This window comes from Melitaea cinxia, chromosome 20, assembly GCF_905220565.1.
Source record: "Melitaea cinxia chromosome 20, ilMelCinx1.1, whole genome shotgun sequence".
NCBI classification, from domain to species: domain Eukaryota; kingdom Metazoa; phylum Arthropoda; class Insecta; order Lepidoptera; family Nymphalidae; genus Melitaea; species Melitaea cinxia.
The window spans coordinates 9,854,808-9,876,527 of record NC_059413.1 but is presented as its reverse complement, the minus strand read 5'-3'; the positions used below and the strand labels follow the sequence as shown (position 1 = coordinate 9,876,527).

The following is a 21,720-nucleotide window of genomic DNA, read 5'->3' as shown; positions in this document are numbered from 1 at the left end:
TTATGAATCGGTTTATCAGGCTACGATTCGAATCGATTTAAAAGTTAATCTTTATTGGAAAGAATCGCCAACCCTATCGCAGAAAAATATGAAAGAGACAGATTAAAAGACATTTTAATGACATTTCAGGACAGAGGTCCAACCACAGACAAGTACGTTTATAAATGCATTCAGTAAGACCACATGTTTAAAAAACCGACTTGAAAGCAGACTAGTTTAAAAACATACAAAGTAAGAAATAAAATTTTATTTTGAGTACATAACTACATACACTTATTATTTCGAAGTTGCAAATGCGCACTTCCACAAAATAGATAATTGATTAAATGCAAATTGATCCAGAAACCTTAGAGAAATCAGTCATCCAAGTCTAAACTATAAAAATATGAACAAAAAAGATAATTTATATACCTATGCAAACAAATTTACAAAAGAACACTTCTGTTGGTGTTTCTGAGTCTGACATATAATATTATTAAACATTGTTGATTATTCTGATAAAAGATAACGTTATAACTGATAACAAATATATTAATGTCAGATAGAAACAAAAATAAGAAGGTATTTGAACATTTAATATTAGTTACTGCATAATCAAGGGATAGAAGCGTTGAGTAATTTAACAAGTTCTCACCATGTGTATTTTATTTATTTTTAACGGTGAAAAAGAAGCCGAAAGTGATTATAGTCTTATACTTATATCTAATCGCGATGAGTACTATGAACGACCTTCGCAGAACATGGCTCCTTGGAGCGAAGATAACAGCGTGTATGGAGGTTTGAAAAAATTGTAGTTATGTTAAACTCTATTTTTCTGTATGAATTTTTAACTCAATGCCTTACTAAGACAGCTTTTTTACATATAAACTAAATTTCTTCCCAAGTAAACTTATAAAATATATTTAATATTTATGTTTTATATATCTATGAGATAAATCTAGGAAAAAAAATAGAAATGAACATAGTATTATCTTCACAGGTAGAGATTTACAACCTGGTTGTAAGACAGGTACATGGCTTGCTATAAGCACAAAGTACAAGAAAATAGGAGTCCTTTTGAATCTACCAGGAGTAAAAAAAGAAAATGCAATAAGTATACAATTTTAATTCTATTTTATTTTATAATAATATTTCCATCAAATTAAAAAAATTACTTGTAATTTTTTTCTCAGGTAGAGGAAGTATTGTGGCTGACTATGTAACAAATGATTTAAATCTATTGGATTATGTTGAATGTATTAAAGAAGATGCTAACAAATATAATGATTTTGTTTTTGTGTCAGTTGAACTAGGGTGAGTTCTCTTATTTTTATGAACTCATTCAATCCATATAATTGTTAAAATATTTCTAATATTGGAGTTTTTATTGAAGGATGTTCAATTTCTTTCATAAAACATATTTTACAAAAAGTAGTTAAACTGGTTGTCAAATATGTTTTTTATAGAAGTTCTTCGGCTGAAGTAAAAACCTATAGTAATGCAAATGATGAAATTATTCATTGGACAAACACATATTTAGGATTTGGTAATAGTCTCCCTGACAAGCCTTTAAATAAAGTCCAAAATGGAGAAAAATTGTTAAGAGACACATGTAAAAAGTTTAATAAAATTGACAATAAATTTGAATTATTAAATGAATTAGTAAAATTATTAAAAAATGAACAAAGGTTTGTTTTGTTTTTTATACATTTTTATAAGCTTATAATAAAATATTCTTTTTAATATTTTACCATTTTGTTAAATTAAAATATCTTAGTTTTTTTTTTTTTTCAGATATTTGCCTGATCCCCAGTTAGAAAACAGGCAGCCAAATATTTATAAAGAACTAAGTTCAATTTTCGTTAAAATTCCTGTAATCAAATATGGAACAAGGTACTTTCATCTACACAACTTATTAAGTTGTTAAAATTAAACAAATGACTATAGTTTAAGTATAACATATTAGTACCTATATAGTTACCTATGTAGTTAATTTTAAGTTTCTTTAAACATTTTTTTTTTCAGAGCTCACACTATAATTCTTGTGACTAAATCAGGACATGTTGATTTGATTGAAATAAGTATGAAATCTCCTATTGATGTAGAAAATACACAATGGGAAAGAAATGAATTTCATTTTAATATTTAAATCAAAGGATGAAAATGTCATGTTTTTTTAAAAGAAATTTTATTTTTGTTAAATAATAAATCAATAAAATATTTAAAGTAATTTTATTTAGCAACATATTACATTGAGCTAGCTGTACACCAACTTTCTATTGCAAATTGTTCAGGAAGAACAAATTCATCATCTTGCTCTAAGATACAAGCTAATAGTTTTGGTACATTTAAAATTGTACCTGACAATATGAAGGGAAACTTATTTTGTTTGTCTTCAGTGTATGTAAACATTAGTCTTTTGCTTATAAAATCTCCACTCAGGGAAATATTTCCAACTTCCACATAACATTTTTGGGAGCTAGAATACATTTCTATAACTAGTCTTAAAGATTCCCATGTATTTAATTTATTTGCTGTGACAAAACTCAGCCTGTAATGATACCCAAGCTGAGTGTATATATTTTTTATACAATCTATATTAGAATAAAGCAGGTTATTTAGTTCTGTTTCATTCTTCGCTGCATTAAATATTTGAATAACAGAACTTTGGCTGACATGATATAAACTGTCTTCTTCGACTGGTGATGGTACATACTGCCGACCCATGGAGAAATATTTTAATGGAAATACTTTGGGGAACAACACATTTTTAGCGTGATATGCAAAAAAGGAGTATAAAGAACCTCCTCCAGTCAAGTGTAAACGACTATCAGGATTGACTTGGGTGTCTTCATTATGATGCAATATGAACGTAGAATCTGAACTTGTATGATCCCCACCACAACCTTCTATCACTAGACTCTTTGTGAAATCTGGATTGGAAAATTGAGTGTAACCATTGTTTTTCAATATGTGACTAAAATAAAATTTTGCTCCCAGTTCAAATAAAGCTGCAACATCCTTAAGATAGTAGTTTTCGTTTTTTGTAAAATGTATTAAATTCTTCTCTTTACCAATTTGTAAATGATCTTTGTTGTTGCTAGGTTTTACACCGTGTTCAAATATTACTTGGTTATTGTGCTCGGGTGTTAAATTATGCAACCTGTTAGGGAGTTTTAACACTTCCAATATAGCTAACTCTTCTACAGACCATAAAGGTTCTCTTAGTTTCTTTATATTGTCTTTTAATAAATTTATTTGTATTTTCAATTTTTCAAAATGATCTCCTTCCTGTTTATTTTTAATCATTTCACTCAACTCCTTTGATATTCTTTCTTTTTTATTTTCATACTCAAATTTCCTAGTTTTTAATTCTTCGTATGCAGACCAAAGATTCTCTATCTTACTTAAATCAATTTCTAATTTACGTTTTTCAATTTCAGCTTTTATTAAATCTTTATCTTTTATATGGTCTTTAAAATCTACATGAGGTGTAATGTACACATAATTTTCAGAAGCCTTTGGACCATTTATAAACAATGCAGAAGACCGTTTTGATATTATTTTTAAATCACTAATTTTCTTTACAAGGCCTTTGGTAAACAGATTATGTAGCATTTTTGTTAACTTTTTTCTTCTTGTTCGGAGTTACTTCTAGCTTTTCACTGTCTTGCTCAGTAATATCTGTGTTTTCTGAATTTTGCGTAACAATCTTTCTTTTACTAGGAAGTTTAAAATTACCGAAACCAGCGGCACGCTCCGACTCTTCTACACTGTATGGTTCTAGTTCTAATGCTTTTAACCTTCTCTTATGAACTTTCGTTTTAAAATGATCCAACAGAGCATGATTGTCTATGAAATGACGCGCGCAATGAAGACAATAATGTTGTGCAGCACCAGGGAAATCAAGATCTACTTCTTGATGAAGTAACTTCTCAGCATTTTCTACAAAAAGAAGACAAACTCATCTTTATATAACCTACAAAATATTACCATGTGACACGTTTTTTAAACTTGTACAAACCTTCTTTTAGATCTTCATCAATTTGGTCAAGATCCTTCTTCCTATTTCTTACTCTCCAACGTTTTTTTAGATGAGTATCACCTACATGATACTTTTTGCGCTTGTATGGCATAATATTATTGAAGTTTACTTCAGTTTTCAGAAGTTTACACAGTCTTGACAAGTTGACACAGACAGCGATAAACTTTTAAACATGGAGCATAGAGAAACGGAGAATGATCGCTACGTACTAAAGCATAGCCCGCAGTGGTGTGAAACTCGCCTACATTATCGTAATTCAGAAATATACAAACTAACGCATCTCTTGGACGAGGAGGGTGAGTTCGGGGTGATATATTAATGTGTCGAAAATAGATGGCAGTAGCAGCAGTAGAGTCGAGAATTTTTGCAAATATAATTAATTTAAATAATCATTCAAACATGATTTGTATGATTTATAGGTATAAAAAGATATATTATAAAATATAAATATATTTTAATTTATCTCCAATATTTTTCGCCGTGGCAATATTAATGAGGCCCATCGTTCGTTAGTCAGCCATATTTGAATTTTGAAGCCCAGCCAGCAAAATAATGATACTTGTAATAAAAAATATACTAATCGATAGATTTTTAAATTGCTCAAAGTGTTAAAGAACGCGTATGTATGCGTATGCGCAACGCTCACCTGTCTTAAGATATAAACGTTAAATTTGTTCAAACTATTTATATTTATTTAAAAATTAAGGAAAGAGGTTCTGTTCGAAACTATACTTGAGCAATTATAAATGCAACTTGAGCAGTTTTTTTAACACTTTGAGCGAATTAAAATATTGTGTACATCAAAAGATATAGAAGTTTGAAATTATTGATATATGTATATTTTTCAACGACTTTTTTGATTTTTAATTAAATAGTTTAAGGTGAGCAATTTAAAAGGACAACGTGTTGAATTGAGCTATTGAAAATCTATCGATTAGTATTTTTTTTACAAATATCATTATTTTATTTGTTCAAACTATTTATATTTATTTAAAAATTAAGGAAAGTGGATCTATTCCAAACTATAATTGAGCAATTATTAATGCAACTTGAGCAGTTTTTAGTTGAATTGAGCTATTGAAAATCTATCGATTAGTATTTTTTTTTATTACAAATATCAGCGAGCGAGTTCAGTTCAGTTTGAGCGATCTTCGAGGCGACTTCAAGAGTGAAAACTAGTGATCAAGAGTGGTACCAGCGAAACCTACGACCTTGGCTACGACTTAGGACATCGTTAGTGCTTAGTGTTTGAACCTAGTGCTTTGTGTTGGACCTAGTGCTAGTGAATAAAGTCTCCTAAAGAGTCAGCAGGTCTTTCTCTCCAAATCCTTCGAACCCTAACACGTAACAACTGGTGTCAGTGGGTGGTGGAAGTAGGATTTGGAGATGCCATTGACTCCGAGAGAAGACTTCAAGGACTTCAAGGGCGTCAGGACAAGGGCACAACGAGCTGCGGAGGCCACACCTACCGGGAACCAAGCTCCGCCTACCGTGGACCAAGCCCCGCCCACTGACCCCGCCTATCATGCCCCGCCCACTGACCACGCCCCTGCCCCCGCCTACTCGGACTCAGGCCCCGCCTACTCGGGCTCAGGCCTCGCCCACTCGGACGCAGGCCCCGCCCACTCGGGCTCAGGTCCCACCCACTGTCTCAAGCCCCGCCCTCTGGATCTGCCCACCTTAGCACGCCCACCAGCGACACCGTAGCTTCTACAGACTCTCAAGTGGCTCTTCAATTGCGAAGTTTAATTAAATTAATGGAGCTGCAAAGGACTGAAATTCGTGCTTTGCAAGAATCACAAGAGCAGCAAAGGGTTGAAATTCGTAGTGCTTTGCAAGAATCACAAGAGCAAACAAATTTCAAATTGCAAGAATCACAAGAGCAACAAAAGGCTGAAATTCGTGGTGCTTTGCAAGAATTACAAGAGCAAACAAGTTTCAAATTGCAAGAATCACAAGAGCAACAAAAGACTGAAATTCGTGGTACTTTGCAAGATTTACAAGAGCAAACAAGTTTAAAATTGCAAGAATTACAAGAGCAACAGAAAGAGCTCCAAGAAAAAAGCTTTGGGCTGTAAAAGATGTTTGTGACGCGGTGACTAAGCTTCGAAAAGATGTCGACGTAGTGGAAGAACGAGTTACCGGGTTAGGATTGGATGTTGAAAATGTGAAAACCGGCCTCACTGAACTACAGAAGAGAGTAATACGCCTTGAAACCATAGGAATTGCGATGTCTAGTGGAACTATCGGAGTGGCACAAGGACCAAAAGTGAAAGTGCCACCATATACGACGGCAGTACTTCGTGGAACGCTTATCGTCGACAATTCCAGACTGTTGCTACTGCCAACGGATGGACGGAAGAGCAATGCCTGACCGCTCTCACTGTTGCGTTCAGAGGGCAAGCTTTGTCGGTTTTGGAAGCACTGCCACATACAGGAAATGGGTTCCAAGACTTGATGGAGGCACTCGAATCCCGATACGGGGATCGAAATCTGGAGCACGAGTTCCGTGCCCAACTGCGTGACAGAGTCCAACGCCCAGGAGAAGGACTACAACAATGGGCGTTGGAAATCGAAAAACTCGTCAGGAAGTCATACCCAGGAGCCGACACCAAGATGGTAAACACGAATATTGTTCAAGCATTTGTCGACGGAATCAAAGACCTGGAGGTCAGGGCTGCAGTGAGGCTTCGTCACCATACCTCGATAAAGGAAGCATTGGCGCATGCTTTGGAGGTCGAGGCTGCTCGCCATGACATACAGCAGACCCATAAGATCCGCGAGGTCTCTGAGGAAGTCAAGGTAGTTAAGGCTCCTACGAAAAAAAGTTCTGAAGTCATGTGCTACAAGTGTGGCGAGAGGGGCCATCTTCAGCTCAACTGTCCGCAGAAGAAGACCCAGATAGCAAGGATGAAAAGGATCGAGGAACAAATAGGGGAGCTGAAGAAGCAAGGGGTTTCGCCTCCTGCCCGGGATCACGAGTATGACTTCAAGACGAAACACCGAAGCGGAAAGTTGCATGGGAATGCCGACGCACTCTCACGAAGGCAGTGTTCGGAAAACTGCAAACATTGTGTTAAGCAAGAAGCTAATGAAGTAACATTAAAGCTAACAAGAATGAGTCCTTTGGGTATCTGGGAGAATGATGCTATGAGGGAAGCTCAAGAAAGAGATGACGACCTTCGGCACATCATCACATGGAAGAAACGGGGTGACGTAAAATCAATCTGGAGTGAGGTTGCGCCCACTGACGCTGTCACTGATGCGTACTGGGCTGAATGGGACAGTCTGATACTTCAAAACGGAATATTCTATCGGAAATGGGAGAAGACTAACGGCAGAGAGTTCCACCTTCAGATAACTGTCCCAAGAACGGGAGTACCTGATGTTCTCCGTGAAATACATGATGGGGTATCAGGAGGTCATCTAGGTGTCAAGAGGACGTTAACAAAAGTGCGAGAACAATTCTACTAGTTGCATTGTCGAGATGATGTACAGGATTGGTGCCGCAAATGTACTACTTGCGCTGCTGTAAAAGGACCACAGACCAGGAGCCGTGGGAACCTGCGTTGTATAACGTCGGTGCACCGTGGGAACGAATTGCAGTTGACGTAGCGGGGCCATTTCCTGTAACGGAATCGGGAAACAAGTATTTTATGGTCGTCATTGACTTCTTCACCAAATGGCCCGAAGTGTTCGCCATACCAAACCAAGAAGCTACATGACATGTATCGAATGAATACAGTTAAATATCACGAAGTATTTTAAGTAAGTATTTATAATTTCTTGGCACATTTTCACTGAGATTCTAAACTGATTTATTACTAAATTTTATTATAAGGCACACCAAAATTCAATACTTGTACCGTCCAGTCTTATTATTTTCCACCATTCTGTGCTTTTGGCCCGAATATCAAAATTATATCAATTATTTTTTAAATTTTGCGGCCTTCTAGTAAAAAAGGTTGCTTACCCCTGGCTTAGATAGTTAGTTGACTAGTTACATTATTCGTTGGTCCGCGGGCCGTACGAAAACAGGTGGCGGGCCGCATTTGGTGACGAAGAACTCCAATAGTCCTCTTTTTATTGCTTGCATAATTCCAAAACAAATGCAAACATTCCAAACAAATGCAAAAACAGAGATATTAAATAACAAATAAATTAACGTTGCACACTCAACGACCCAGGAGAATTGACTATTCTATCGGGGGTCCGGAACAATACTCAAGCACAAACGGCCAGATCACGGCAAACATCTGTATGGCCAATACAAATGTATGGCATGTCGGGCGCAAACCCGCGATCGCAAGCGCAACAGCCAGTGCGGTGACCACTACGCCAACGAGTCGTCTAAATTGTTTTAAAAGCTTTCGATGCATGTAATAACTATTCTTTTTTCTTTTGAAGTAACAATTAAGTATATTTTATCTTAACTACAGGATAATAACTCAAAATAAAATAACAGTTAATTTATTCATATTATATAATCTTAATATAATCAAATTCCGGGAAATTGTATCATACACGAATAAATACAATACTAATAATGCAATAATTAAACAATTTCTATCTGCCTTATATTGTTAATATTTTCTGTGAAAAAAATAAACATTATTTTTATTAATTAATGATGGGAATGATTTTAATGATTAAATTTATAATTAATGACAATGTGAACTCGCGACCATAGGGTTACAATAATATAACATTACGAGGAGTTCATTAACAGCAAGATTGAAGACAACATTAAAATAATATTACAATATATTTAATCTCGATTAAATATTAATGATAGACATAAAATAACAAAGGCTCTCGAGGGCCGCTGGTTTAACTATTATTATTAATTACCTTAAGTATTATCTAGTGAAGGCATACCAAGGTGTGATACATGACGCAACGCAAGCAGCACGCGCGACAGATACAAACTTGCACACGCTCGCAAACATAATATTTAAAAAAAATATATAACATCGTACCGCTATCTCTGGCTAAACTAAACCTAATCATACCTAGTGTTCACTTATATTACCGTTAGTTTATTTCAAGTTATACATGGTGAATCGTTTTACTTAATTGGACTGCCCGAATATTAAGGTTTCACTTTGAAAGCACATTATATACATATAACAATAATCGTTTGGACACAAACATTTAAATTTTTTACATTAAATAATATGGTTTAAGCTTTTACGTGTCAATGGTTCAAATACAGCTTTAATGTTTAGACCAATATCACTCTCTTAATAATAAGAACTACCGAAATTCATTAAGACCATTCTATTGAAAATGTTTAACAACTTTTAATCATATATTAAATAAAGTCTACTATCAAATAACAGCTATATGAAATCAACTCTTCACTTATAATTTTGAATATTAATTCTCATGTAATTTTTTTTTATAATATAAATAGCTACATAATTACGTTTCGACGACAGCGTCGCATTAAATAACCGCTATGTACATAAACATTTTTTTTATTCATCTATGCATCTAGTGGTACATCTAAGCTCAGACAAATCTAAAATTTGGTTACAGCTGCTTGAACAGTAGCAGAAACACAAATGTTATCTACATTTTCGTATTAACTATGTAATAACATAGTTCACTTACATAAGGAGATGTAAGAGTACTCTTTTAGAATTGTAATGAGTGTCCATAAGCTTGCGAATATTATGTCCCTGATACTTTGATGTCTCTTATATCATTTGAATGAACCATTTTGTTAATGAATGAAGGGTATTCATGTTGTTATAGAGATTCTACCTACTCACTTTTTAGCACTCGTAGAATTAAAAAAATTTAAGAGCTTGATGGAATCCCTATATTCAAAGGTGGTATTTCGATTGACTAGCTCTCTAGATTGAGTTAGAACTGTATATTTGAGAGCCATATAAACTTTAATACAATTTTTATACAGACCAACATTATTGTTGTTTTACTAACTTTTATCGGTCTAAATTTTACAGAAATCTCTGGGCATTTCCAATTTTAATACTTATAAAGGATCCAAAACTCAATTAGGCCACACTGCTTAGGAAAGTAAACCCGTTTTGTAAAAAATCTTAACTATTTCATAAGTTTTTAACTCATTTTAGATTTAAATGAGTTGCAGAAGAAATGCGAAGAGAATTTCGTTTCTTACAACCGAATAAGTTACAGCGACGTACCGACGATCACACTCAAATTATACATGCATATCACTGGGTACTTTAGATACAAATTATTGTAATACTGTGCATCTTTTTCATTCAGGACATATGACAGTTAAAACTTTCAAACTTCCTTACATTGGAGTTTGGAGTTAAATAATTTAAAATACCTTATTATTATAGTAACACCAATAATTGATTTATTGTTATTTTACGTCGCCATCATTAATAACATATCGTCTCCACATTACGGCACTAAAGATATCTTTCGTGTTGACATAGCAATGAGAAAATGTTATCTCAACGTAGAGCTCATACACTACGTCGATTATACCAGTAAATAGTAATAGTAATAAATAAGTCCAAAAGTTTAATAGATGCACGTATCACGGGAAAAATGAATTGATTAAGCCTCTAACGCTTTCATTTGCCAATGTATCAAAACATATGAAAACGTTAAAAATATTTTTTGAACATTTTGATTAATCAACAAACGAATTCGTTTTAATTATCGCAAAATAATTTTTTCAAGGCTTGTAGGTAAGTCGTGTCGTGTCGTCGCGTCGTCGTGTCGCGTCGGTGTCGGCGCTCAGAAGCGCGCGTACGCTCCCCAGGCCGGGGCGGCGGTTCCCTACATGCCGTAGCCGTGGTAGGGCGCCGGCGACGGGGCCTGGGCCGCGTAGGCGTAAGGCGACGCCTGCGCGGGAACGCCCGGGTAGGGCATGGATGGACCTGGGGATTTCATTGAAAAATTTATTTGTTAACGGAACAGTTTTCAATTTGTACTTATTCATTTTATATTTCACTGTACACCACAAATATATTACTATCAAAGTTTAAAGATAGTTACAGATTATGAAGTACAATGAGATTTGAAGTTTTTTTTTTTAATCCATTCTGCTTTGTTATTATAGTTTAAAGTCATAAGCAATGTAACACACACAAAAAATTCTAAAATGTTTAATAAAACTTACCAGCAGTAAGCATAAGTTGAGGTTCCATAATCATGGCGGGCTTGGCCTCTTGTTCTGCACTCTCTGTACTGCGCTTGGCATCTGCTTCTTCTAACTTTTCTACTTTCGTCGTTAACTCTCGTACAGTCTGAAATATATTAAGATTTATTAAGATCTATGTTTCAATTTAATTAACATCATTACTTTAGTAGAATTAATGTTTTTTCAAATCCACAGGCAGAACTTTTCCTTTTCTTTAAAATACTACAAATTACCCTTATTTATTTCTCAAAATACAAGTTATCTCCCAGTGTAATCATTATCAAAAATGGTTGTCAGTTAAGAGGTTAATCAGAATATAATAAATAAAAAAGTTATGACAGAAGTGCTATGGAAATAAATGTCTTATTAATTTAGTAAAAAGGTGTAGTGACAGTACAGACATTTTAATTTTATTTATTTTTATATATAATTAAAAAATAAAGGGTTTTTACATTTATTTGTAACTACCGATAAGTACGTCTTATTGCTACAGTGTTAATTCATCATTACAGCCTATACAGTCCACTGCTGGACATAGGCCTCCACAAGTTTACGCCAAAAATAACGTGAACTCATGTGTTTTGCCCATAGTCACCACGCTGGGCAGGCGGGTTGGTGACCGCAGGGCTGGCTTTGTCGCACCGAAGACGCTGCTGCCCGTCTTCGGCCTGTGTATTTCAAAGCCAGCAGTTGGATAGCTATCCCGCCACCAGTCAGCTTTTCAAGTTCCAAGGTGGTAGCGGAACTGTGTTAGCCCTTAGTCGCCTCTTACGACACCCACGGGAAGAGAGGAGGTGGCTATATTCTTGAGTACCGTAGCCACACAGTACAAGTGTTAATTAATAAATCTTTTTACAAAATATTCATTTGTACCTGAATAAGGTATGGCATAGCGAAGTCCATTATATTGTGTCTCCACGCCAGCTCGATGACTACATCGGGTTTCAGGAGGTCATAACACTAAAAATTATTGACATAAATTTTATTTTATTATTACATTTGATTTATTACATTTAAATTATTGACATAAATCAATATTAATCGTCATTCATGTCAATTGTAACAAAAAAAAATATAAGAAATAAAAAACTATATATGTAGAACAGAACAGTTCAGCGCTCAAATATTTGCATGATATTTAAGAGTCTTATCGAAACACAGATAATAGTTAAATTTATGCGTGAAATATTTGTTGTTTACAGGATATCTTTACTAACTGTAAAAAAATCATTATGATTGTTAAACAGAACTCTTCAGTTCGATAGGTACAAAATAGACGTAAATTGTTTTGAAAGAACGTAAAAAGTAGTTTTATAAAAGTTGGTTACATCCTTTTTGCACAGCTCCATGCTCTACTCACACTTGGTCTCCTAAAGGCGTCAATCAGGGTGATGGTGTGATTTATATGAGTGTGCAGCTCCACACTTAACTCGAGTCCTAAACAGGTGTGCTACAATGTCGTGTCAGTGACACGCGAGGCATCCTCACCTGGTAGAGGCAGGCGGAGAAGCACTCATAGTTGTTTCTCTCGAGGAACCAGTCCAGCAGCTCCTCGGCCACGTCGGCCTGACGCGACTCCGCCGCGTACTCCATGGCGTCTGCATACAGGGCGTCCTTCTTGCACAGCTCCACGCTCTGCTTCCACCGGTTGTTGCCTTCAATACAGAAAATTGTCGAAGCTTTTTTTTTTCAATACGTTACAAGTTGGGGTTCGGCTATTGAGACCCAGCCGAGAGAAGTAAGTCCTTTACGAGGAATCCCAAAAGTGAAGCTTTATTCTAAAGGTGTCTGTCTACATACAAGATCATCTGACATGAAAGAATTACCAACGTCTGTTTAGAATATTTCTCTACGTAACCAGTTGTAGCTGCGCTCTTATTCTATCAATACATATAATATTTCTTTTGTTAAATTTCAAAACATTTTCTTTTAATTATAATTTGTACTCATAGTGATTGTCCTTACAGTTCTCACTACTATGTCTCAAAAAACACATATAGCCATTGACTTTGGTACATATCTAGAACTCATGATTAAAATTGAAACCATCACATCATAAAACAAAGAAATAATTCACCTAATCAACGAAATACAGACATAGTTTTGTGTATTTTATTTTTGTTACCTTTGTATAAATAAGCAGCAATTCTTCTAAACTCAGTTAGTTCGTGTTTCTCTAGTTGTTGTGCCAGTGCAATGGTGTCGAAGTTGTCGAAGGCATCTATCGATGTTCTCAAGCCCTGAAAACATAATAATCATTACAAGATCTATTACATGCTTATACCATTGAAATAATTTTTTCGTTATTTATACTATATTTTTATAAAATGTACACATATACAATATGACGCTTCAGCCTATAATATCCCACTACTGGGCATAGGCCTCTTTCCCTATGTAGGAGAAGGATCAGAGCTTAATCCACTACGCTGCTCCAATGCGGGTTGGCGGATATATTCCCTACTACGAGTAACGATCGCTATAAGGTTTACATGATTACAACCGGGACCGACGGCTTAACGTGCTCTCCGAGGCACGGTGGGGAGACCCATAAGGACTGCACAAATACCCAGACCACGGCAAACACCTGTATGGCCAATACAAATGTTTGTCATGTGCGGGGATCGACCCGCAACCGCCAGCGCACGCAACAGGCACAATCTATAGCTATGACCGTTGCGCCAACGCAGCGTCATACACTACATTTACTATTTATATTTAAAAGTTTCGGAAGCTTTGACATTAATGACAAAAAGTTCCTTCTTTAATGCGCTGTGATGTCAATAATTAAAAACAAATTATACACAATATAACAAATCTTCATTGTACATGTTAGGTTAAAAGTTTATATTACAGTAATTAATGTCTTAAACTCTATTTAAAGTATCAACAATACACAAACAAGGAAGTCAATAGCAAATATATTCAACCTCTTTGGTGTATATTACATAAATAATATGTTACCTGGTAATCTTCCTCGTCAATAAGTAATGAATTGAGCGCTTCATTGACTGCCTTATTATTAAGACTTTGCACTGATCTCAGGTAGGCCTTTACAAGTTGCAAGTGTCCAGCTTTAGTGAAGAAGGCGACAGCGCGTGTGTGATCCATACGGGGCGCTAGTACTAGGAGCAGGTCATTTAGAAGCAATGGTTTGTAGTCGAGATAGAACTGTATGGCCTTGTAGTATAACTCCATATTTGCGACCTGTGTTTAACGAGAATTTAATGAAGGAATTAAGTTACATAACACAAACTTATAATGGAAAAATAATTTAAAAAAAAAAATGATATAAAAATATTATAAAGAGAAAATATTACTACTATACAACTGAACTGCTGGTAATTTTCACACACACAAATAATCTAAATTTAACAGTTACAGTCATAATACATATTTTTAACTGTATAAACTTGTAACAGTAGTTAACAAGAGAGAAGACATTATAAAATTTTTATTCGAATTTTGAGTTTTTTAAATAAAGGTAAATTTTGTCTATTGTTTAAATGTTGGATACCTTTGTAATGATGTCCTTGAAGTGGCCCTCACGCCATGCTTCTGTAGGGTGCTGCATCATAGTTAGTGCGGCGTTGTCGTATTCTTCATATTTGTCATATAAGAACACTAACTCAGACCATAGATGCGCTTGTTCTGCAGCACGTAGAACCTAGAATAATATTAATAACATGACTATCTTTCAAAAAATAAAGATGAACGTTTAAGGCTATGTATATTATACGTTTTCTACCAAAACTATTTACTATTAACAATTCATATAGAAATTTGACGTTTATTAACTACTTAGCAATTAAAAGATATACATATTTAATAAAGAATATTCCGTACCTTAGGTATGTTGACTCGTGACCAGAACAGTTCCAAATGTTCGCGCATTTTCGCTGGCTTGTATTTCGAGTAGAGAATAGCTAGTTCCGTGAACATTCCCATGTGGGCTCTTTCCAAACCTAGCGCCGCTTCCAGCAAGCTAATCAATTCGTCGAAATGACCTCGGTCCTGCGAAAATTTTCATATTTAAAATCACTGTCGCTACACACTTGAAAAAAATACACAAAAATTACCAATTATAATTGTCTATTCAAAGACGACTTACCATACAATTTAAGTTTATTAAGATTATTGTTAAAAATAATTTTATATATATTTTTTTTTAATTAAAAGTTTTTTGGGTCGTTGTTTTGTATGTTTGTTGTTATCTGCGCGCATGTGCGCCAGGCGGAACTCGCCCGCGTCCACGCACGCGAAGCACACCTCCTTCCACGTGCGCGTCGAGTTGTCTCACCTGGTAGTAGTTGATGAGGTCCTCCAGCTCGTCGGCATGCACCACGATGTGCAGGCCGCACATCTGCGCCAGGCGGAACTCGCCCGCGTCCACGCACGCGAAGCACACCTCCTTCCACGTGCGCGTCGAGTTGTCTCACCTGGTAGTAGTTGATGAGGTCCTCCAGCTCGTCGGCATGCACCACGATGTGCAGGCCGCACATCTGCGCCAGGCGGAACTCGCCCGCGTCCACGCACGCGAAGCACACCTCCTTCCACGTGCGCGTCGAGTTGTCTCACCTGGTAGTAGTTGATGAGGTCCTCCAGCTCGTCGGCATGCACCACGATGTGCAGGCCGCACATCTGCGCCAGGCGGAACTCGCCCGCGTCCACGCACGCGAAGCACACCTCCTTCCACGTGCGCGTCGAGTTGTCTCACCTGGTAGTAGTTGATGAGGTCCTCCAGCTCGTCGGCATGCACCACGATGTGCAGGCCGCACATCTGCGCCAGGCGGAACTCGCCCGCGTCCACGCACGCGAAGCACACCTCCTTCCACGTGCGCGTCGAGTTGTCTCACCTGGTAGTAGTTGATGAGGTCCTCCAGCTCGTCGGCATGCACCACGATGTGCAGGCCGCACATCTGCGCCAGGCGGAACTCGCCCGCGTCCACGCACGCGAAGCACACCTCCTTCCACGTGCGCGTCGAGTTGTCTCACCTGGTAGTAGTTGATGAGGTCCTCCAGCTCGTCGGCATGCACCACGATGTGCAGGCCGCACATCTGCGCCAGGCGGAACTCGCCCGCGTCCACGCACGCGAAGCACACCTCCTTCCACGTGCGCGTCGAGTTGTCTCACCTGGTAGTAGTTGATGAGGTCCTCCAGCTCGTCGGCATGCACCACGATGTGCAGGCCGCACATCTGCGCCAGGCGGAACTCGCCCGCGTCCACGCACGCGAAGCACACCTCCTTCCACGTGCGCGTCGAGTTGTCTCACCTGGTAGTAGTTGATGAGGTCCTCCAGCTCGTCGGCATGCACCACGATGTGCAGGCCGCACATCTGCGCCAGGCGGAACTCGCCCGCGTCCACGCACGCGAAGCACACCTCCTTCCACGTGCGCGTCGAGTTGTCTCACCTGGTAGTAGTTGATGAGGTCCTCCAGCTCGTCGGCATGCACCACGATGTGCAGGCCGCACATCTGCGCCAGGCGGAACTCGCCCGCGTCCACGCACGCGAAGCACACCTCCTTCCACGTGCGCGTCGAGTTGTCTCACCTGGTAGTAGTTGATGAGGTCCTCCAGCTCGTCGGCATGCACCACGATGTGCAGGCCGCACATCTGCGCCAGGCGGAACTCGCCCGCGTCCACGCACGCGAAGCACACCTCCTTCCACGTGCGCGTCGAGTTGTCTCACCTGGTAGTAGTTGATGAGGTCCTCCAGCTCGTCGGCATGCACCACGATGTGCAGGCCGCACATCTGCGCCAGGCGGAACTCGCCCGCGTCCACGCACGCGAAGCACACCTCCTTCCACGTGCGCGTCGAGTTGTCTCACCTGGTAGTAGTTGATGAGGTCCTCCAGCTCGTCGGCATGCACCACGATGTGCAGGCCGCACATCTGCGCCAGGCGGAACTCGCCCGCGTCCACGCACGCGAAGCACACCTCCTTCCACGTGCGCGTCGAGTTGTCTCACCTGGTAGTAGTTGATGAGGTCCTCCAGCTCGTCGGCATGCACCACGATGTGCAGGCCGCACATCTGCGCCAGGCGGAACTCGCCCGCGTCCACGCACGCGAAGCACACCTCCTTCCACGTGCGCGTCGAGTTGGCCTTGCGCGCGCTGTCCACCGCGCCTGTCACCGCCCAACGATAATATGTTCAATATGTTACAGGTATTATATAAAACGAAACGAAAATGGAGCGATCGGCGGATAAAGTGCAGGTGTCAAAATCGGAAAATGGCTTTGTTCAGTATAAAAATAAATTCTTAAAGTTTTCAGTACTCGCTGAATATCTACTATATGCATAAAATGTGACAGTGAAGGTCAGGCCCCATATCTGTGCTTATACCGATAGGGCACAAATTTATAGTGTGGAGATGTCTTCTTATAATTTTATTACAATCTACGTAACCACTAAATAGATGCTTTCGCATACATTTCGAGTTCTAATGAATTTGTTAAAGTTAAATATCCTTCGTCAGAAATAAAAACACACCTTGGAATTCCTTAAGATGCACCAATGTGATAGCCAAACGTGCGAAGTTGCTAACATTATTGTATAGCAACTTTGCTGCATTATACATTTTGTCTTCGAAGCATCGATCACCGATTTTCTGTATGTCAGCATGATTCGGACCAGAGATAAACTCTTCAAGATCTGCCAGCCGTCCAGTACGAGCGTACGCGTAGATGAGTTCCGATTCGATGTAAGATTCGCGAGCTTTTTTGCGTGCCATCTGAAAATCATTCACAAAATTTACCAATTTAATTTATCTGTATCTAATTTCAACTATAGCCACATACTGCAAAACATAACACTTGTTTCTTAAATATAATAAAGAATGTTTACTAGTTAGCAAATAACGTGTCTAAAATGCATAGAAAAGCCTATTGAAATATAGGCCATTAAAATAATTTGTTGATTTTAATAGGTTCTCCGCAGCAGTTTTCAATATTCGAATATTATTAATCTTTTGTAAATCTAATCCCATACATTATACTTTTGAGTTTTCTATTAAATTTCCATGTACAAACCTGTAAATACCGCACAAGGTCGTCCCACGACTGTTGCTTAGTAGCTGTGTCGACCACGTCCATATAAGCAGAGGGATCATCTGCCTTGATGTAGGAGTCGATGGCCTCCTTCACCAGCCCTTGCTGGAGTTGCGCCTTGGCGAGTTGAGACCACACACCTGGCTCGTTGCAACGTTCAGCGAACTCGTACGCACGTTTCAAGTCTTTTACTTGGTCTATCAAGACCTGAAATTTGTATGTTTTAGATTAAGTAATTTATCTAATATATAAAATCCTCGTGTTGCGGTGTTTGTAGTTAAACTCCTCCAAAAATGGCTTGACCGATTCTCATGAAATTTTGTGTGCATATTGGTTAGATCTGAGAATCGAACAACATCTATTTTTCATCCCCCTAAATGTTAAGGGTAGTCCACACCTAATTTTTTTTTTTAATTTTTAGATAAATCATATATTTTTTATTTTATTATGATTTGGCGTTGAAAAATACATATAACCCTAAATTTTCACCCTTCTACCACCGACTACTATTTTTAAATAGTGTTTAGCGGCAAGACAACGTTTGCCGAGTCAGCTAGTGAAAATATAAAAAGTATGTAACTCAGAACTTTTTATTTCGAATGCATAAAAAATAAATCTCTTGTAGTAGTAGTCTAATGAAGGTAAGCATAGCACCAAGGTAAGGGTGGGTTAGATCGGCAACACGCCAGCGTATCTGCTTACCATTAGGCTGACTGCATGCTGAATTACATTTGTAGTATGAGAAAAAAATAATAATTAGATGAATTATGCATGGTACTTACTTGTATAGCAGAGGTGTTAACGTCGAACTTCTTAAAGATCGCGAATGCCTCCTCATACAACTCATTGTTGATAGCAATGTTTGCGATATCGGGAGCGTCGTAGTTGTCCAGGCGGTTGATGTATTCCATTACACGGGTGCGATCAGCCTTTATAGCTTTAATTAAAAAAAAAAAAAACGAATATTTTTTATGAACGACATTTTTTTATTTTTAAGTAGCTAACAACTGTTACAACCTAGATTCTAGACAAATTGATTATTAAATATAATTTTGTTAATAATAATTTTTCCTACATTTATATCATTTTTAACAAACAGAATACCAATTTTTGATTGTTAGGAATCAATGAGTTTAAACTGTAGTAATAATTATGATATACAAAGAACAAACCTGTCAAAATAAGCAAGTTCTGTAGATTCCTGTGATCAGAAAATACGGAATTGTCGAGAACAATCTTTTCAAGTAACTCAATCAGTTCATTTGGTAGGTCAGCTGTCATGAAAGCCTTTACTGTCACAGAGATATCTTCTGGATCTTGAGTTTCTGAGAGCGCCGTTTGCACCACCTTTAATATAATGTTAATTAATCAGAGCACAAATTTGCAATGTAAAAAATACAATAAAAACCGAACACAACCATTGTTTCATTATAGATTTATATTTAGTACAAGTGAACGCAAAGGAAAAAGAAAACCCGAGTGTACAATTATAAACAGAGCAATAGAAAATGAATAGATATACAGGTGTAGGTATTGGGTGTAGATGTAAACAAGGTAAAGGAAGTACAGTTATAGTTTGTACAAATATAGGAGGTACAGACATAGTTAATATGGTTATCGGAACAGGAATAGAGCACTAACGTTCAACTTTACTTCAACATTTCATGGATTATAGATATTCAGTACTAAATACTTTTCCATTTCTTTTCTTTCAGTTATGTATTCACGATGCGCTCACTATACGTAGCAATAACTACAAAGATATAGAAGTAAGAGACTCGGAGCGTCAGACGCACCTGGTCGATGAGCTGGCGCTTGTAGGGGTTGGCCTCGGCGAGCACCTCGAGCCACAGCTCCTGGTCGCGGCGCCGCACGAGGTAGCGCGCCTGCGTCTTGAACAGCGAGTTGTCGTTGCACACGGCGATGAGCTCGCGGTCGCACTGGCCGCGCTCGTACGCCACGCACGCCAGGTGCGGGTCGCGCTTCTCGCAGTAGCGCCCCACCACGCGCGAGTCGTACCTGAGCGGGGTGTTGGCGGATTGCGTAAAAATACTGGACTAGTCATTTTAATGCAGTTACAACGTTTTTTTTTTTTTTTATGTCAAATAGGCAGGCATTTGACCACAATCTCACCTGATGTTAAGTGACGATGCGGTCGAAGGTGGAGCATGCCTGCCTAATGACAGCCTATTCACTCTGGCCTTGAAGGCACCCAGATTGTATCGTTCGGGAAACACAGTTGCACACCAGAATTTAGCCGAGATGATAATCGAAAGAAACACAACCAGTAGTATATATAGAAGGTTCATCAAATAATAATCGAAAGAAACACAACCAGTAATATATATAGTAGGTTCATCAAATAACTCTGAATTTTTTATATGGATAAAAGACGAAAAAATTATAGCACAAATTGCTATTCACTTATAAATTTTAATTTACATTACTAGTGTTGTGATTTTTTTAAATTAAATTGTAATTTACGATAAAAAGATTGTATTATTTCATTAAAATTTATAATTATTTTTAATTTTACTATTAAATATTGTAAGAATTTGGAAGTATCTACTGCATCAATAAAGAGTAGAATCAACGCTCGCCTAGTAGTAAAATAAAGTACAAGTTGTAGAATACTACTACTAAAACAGCTACAATTAAAATCAGTTATTAAATCATAAAACAGTGCTATAATCTACTTGACAACTATTTTCTAAATTAAGAAAATGTTAGACATACCATTGATTTTCCTTGAGGAATCTTTCAGGGTTATTGTTAGAATCGATATAGATTTTAGCGAGAGCGTTATGTGTAGCGGGTTCGGTGCAGCCTTCGTGCACGCGAGTCTCTAACCACGGCAGGAGCAACTTCAACCTGAAAGCAAATAATTGTCATTTAATGTGTGTTAGAAGTTCAAAAATTTGATAATTGAAAACTAATCTAGGCACTTAGTGTGTACAGCTAATCTAGAACCTAATAATTTAAACTTTTCATCAAATCGATACTTCTAAACTAACTCTCAGATTATAATATTTGAATAGAATATAGTAGTTACTGCTGAATAACTTTAACTTACTGATATTTATTTGAAATCTTCTGAAAATATTGTTTAAATTAAATATGTACCTGTTCCTTTTTTCAACTTCAGCAACAAGCTCGTCAGTTGAGAATTGTCCGCGTACAACAAGAATCAAGTTCTTAATGATATCCTCAGCACAATCCACGTCTAAGAGGCCGCCGACAACCACGGGCAGACGGGAAGGATTGACCTAAGGAAAAAAATAAATTACATTAACACATTAAGGTTTTTATTAAAGAATTTTTTATTTACGGTGTAATAATTGTTTGCTAACAAAAGAAATAAAACTGACTTTATAATCGTTGAAATACGCATTATTAGAGAGATAACTCAAAAATTACTTGGTCGATCTTGATCAAATTTAAATGGGTGGTCCCAGAACAAGGACCAGTTTTCGATTAATAAAATAATTATCAAAATCAG

General features: G+C 37.6%; 4 protein-coding genes across 4 annotated transcripts in view; 1 reads left to right on the top strand and 3 right to left on the bottom strand.

The window, feature by feature from the left end:
* Positions 1-123: 123 nt before the first annotated feature.
* LOC123663500 (transport and Golgi organization protein 2) lies at positions 124-2,183 on the top strand. The gene is made up of 7 exons (XM_045598174.1): positions 124-231; positions 738-777; positions 980-1,093; positions 1,173-1,293; positions 1,446-1,667; positions 1,774-1,872; positions 2,005-2,183. The coding sequence occupies exons 2-7, from the start codon at positions 741-743 to the stop codon at positions 2,126-2,128; spliced, it is 717 nt and encodes a 238-aa protein (XP_045454130.1). The 5' UTR covers positions 124-231; positions 738-740; the 3' UTR covers positions 2,129-2,183.
* An 11-nt stretch (positions 2,184-2,194) lies between these two features.
* LOC123663499 (serine--tRNA synthetase-like protein Slimp) lies at positions 2,195-3,597 on the bottom strand. Its single transcript, XM_045598173.1, has one exon. It carries the CDS (start codon positions 3,595-3,597, stop codon positions 2,227-2,229), a length of 1,371 nt encoding a protein of 456 aa, XP_045454129.1. The 3' UTR covers positions 2,195-2,226.
* Positions 3,587-4,248, bottom strand: LOC123663501 (zinc finger protein 593 homolog). The gene is made up of 2 exons (XM_045598175.1): positions 4,004-4,248; positions 3,587-3,924 (listed from the first exon to the last, which is right to left on the bottom strand). The coding sequence occupies exons 1-2, from the start codon at positions 4,113-4,115 to the stop codon at positions 3,587-3,589; spliced, it is 450 nt and encodes a 149-aa protein (XP_045454131.1). The 5' UTR covers positions 4,116-4,248.
* Positions 4,249-8,489: 4,241 nt separating this feature from the next.
* Positions 8,490-21,720, bottom strand: part of LOC123663498 (clathrin heavy chain) — a 34,937-nt gene continuing 21,706 nt past the window's right edge. The window contains exons 13-28 of the mRNA XM_045598172.1: positions 21,345-21,487; positions 20,958-21,092; positions 20,018-20,240; positions 19,394-19,568; positions 19,004-19,158; positions 18,204-18,428; positions 17,665-17,905; positions 17,143-17,300; positions 15,021-15,188; positions 14,692-14,841; positions 14,139-14,381; positions 13,300-13,414; positions 12,663-12,829; positions 12,048-12,134; positions 11,154-11,280; positions 8,490-10,911 (exon numbers count right to left, since the gene is read on the bottom strand). Coding sequence (XP_045454128.1) covers positions 10,811-10,911; positions 11,154-11,280; positions 12,048-12,134; positions 12,663-12,829; positions 13,300-13,414; positions 14,139-14,381; positions 14,692-14,841; positions 15,021-15,188; positions 17,143-17,300; positions 17,665-17,905; positions 18,204-18,428; positions 19,004-19,158; positions 19,394-19,568; positions 20,018-20,240; positions 20,958-21,092; positions 21,345-21,487 — 2,613 coding nt within the window. The 3' untranslated portion in view covers positions 8,490-10,810. The remainder of the gene's footprint in view (positions 10,912-11,153; positions 11,281-12,047; positions 12,135-12,662; positions 12,830-13,299; positions 13,415-14,138; positions 14,382-14,691; positions 14,842-15,020; positions 15,189-17,142; positions 17,301-17,664; positions 17,906-18,203; positions 18,429-19,003; positions 19,159-19,393; positions 19,569-20,017; positions 20,241-20,957; positions 21,093-21,344; positions 21,488-21,720) is intronic.

Coding starts and splice junctions, on each gene's coding strand:
- LOC123663500 (XM_045598174.1), top strand. CDS start 741: ATGGCTCCTTGGAGCGAAGATAACAGCGTGTATGGAG. Junction 1,094..1,172: donor AAAAAAAGAAAATGCAATAA/GTATACAATTTT, acceptor TTTTTTTCTCAG/GTAGAGGAAGTATTGTGGCT. Junction 1,668..1,773: donor TTATTAAAAAATGAACAAAG/GTTTGTTTTGTT, acceptor TTTTTTTTTCAG/ATATTTGCCTGATCCCCAGT.
- LOC123663499 (XM_045598173.1), bottom strand. CDS start 3,597: ATGCTACATAATCTGTTTACCAAAGGCCTTGTAAAGAAAATTAGTGAT.
- LOC123663501 (XM_045598175.1), bottom strand. CDS start 4,115: ATGCCATACAAGCGCAAAAAGTATCATGTAGGTGATACTCATCTAAAA. Junction 3,925..4,003: donor TGATGAAGATCTAAAAGAAG/GTTTGTACAAGT, acceptor TTCTTTTTGTAG/AAAATGCTGAGAAGTTACTT.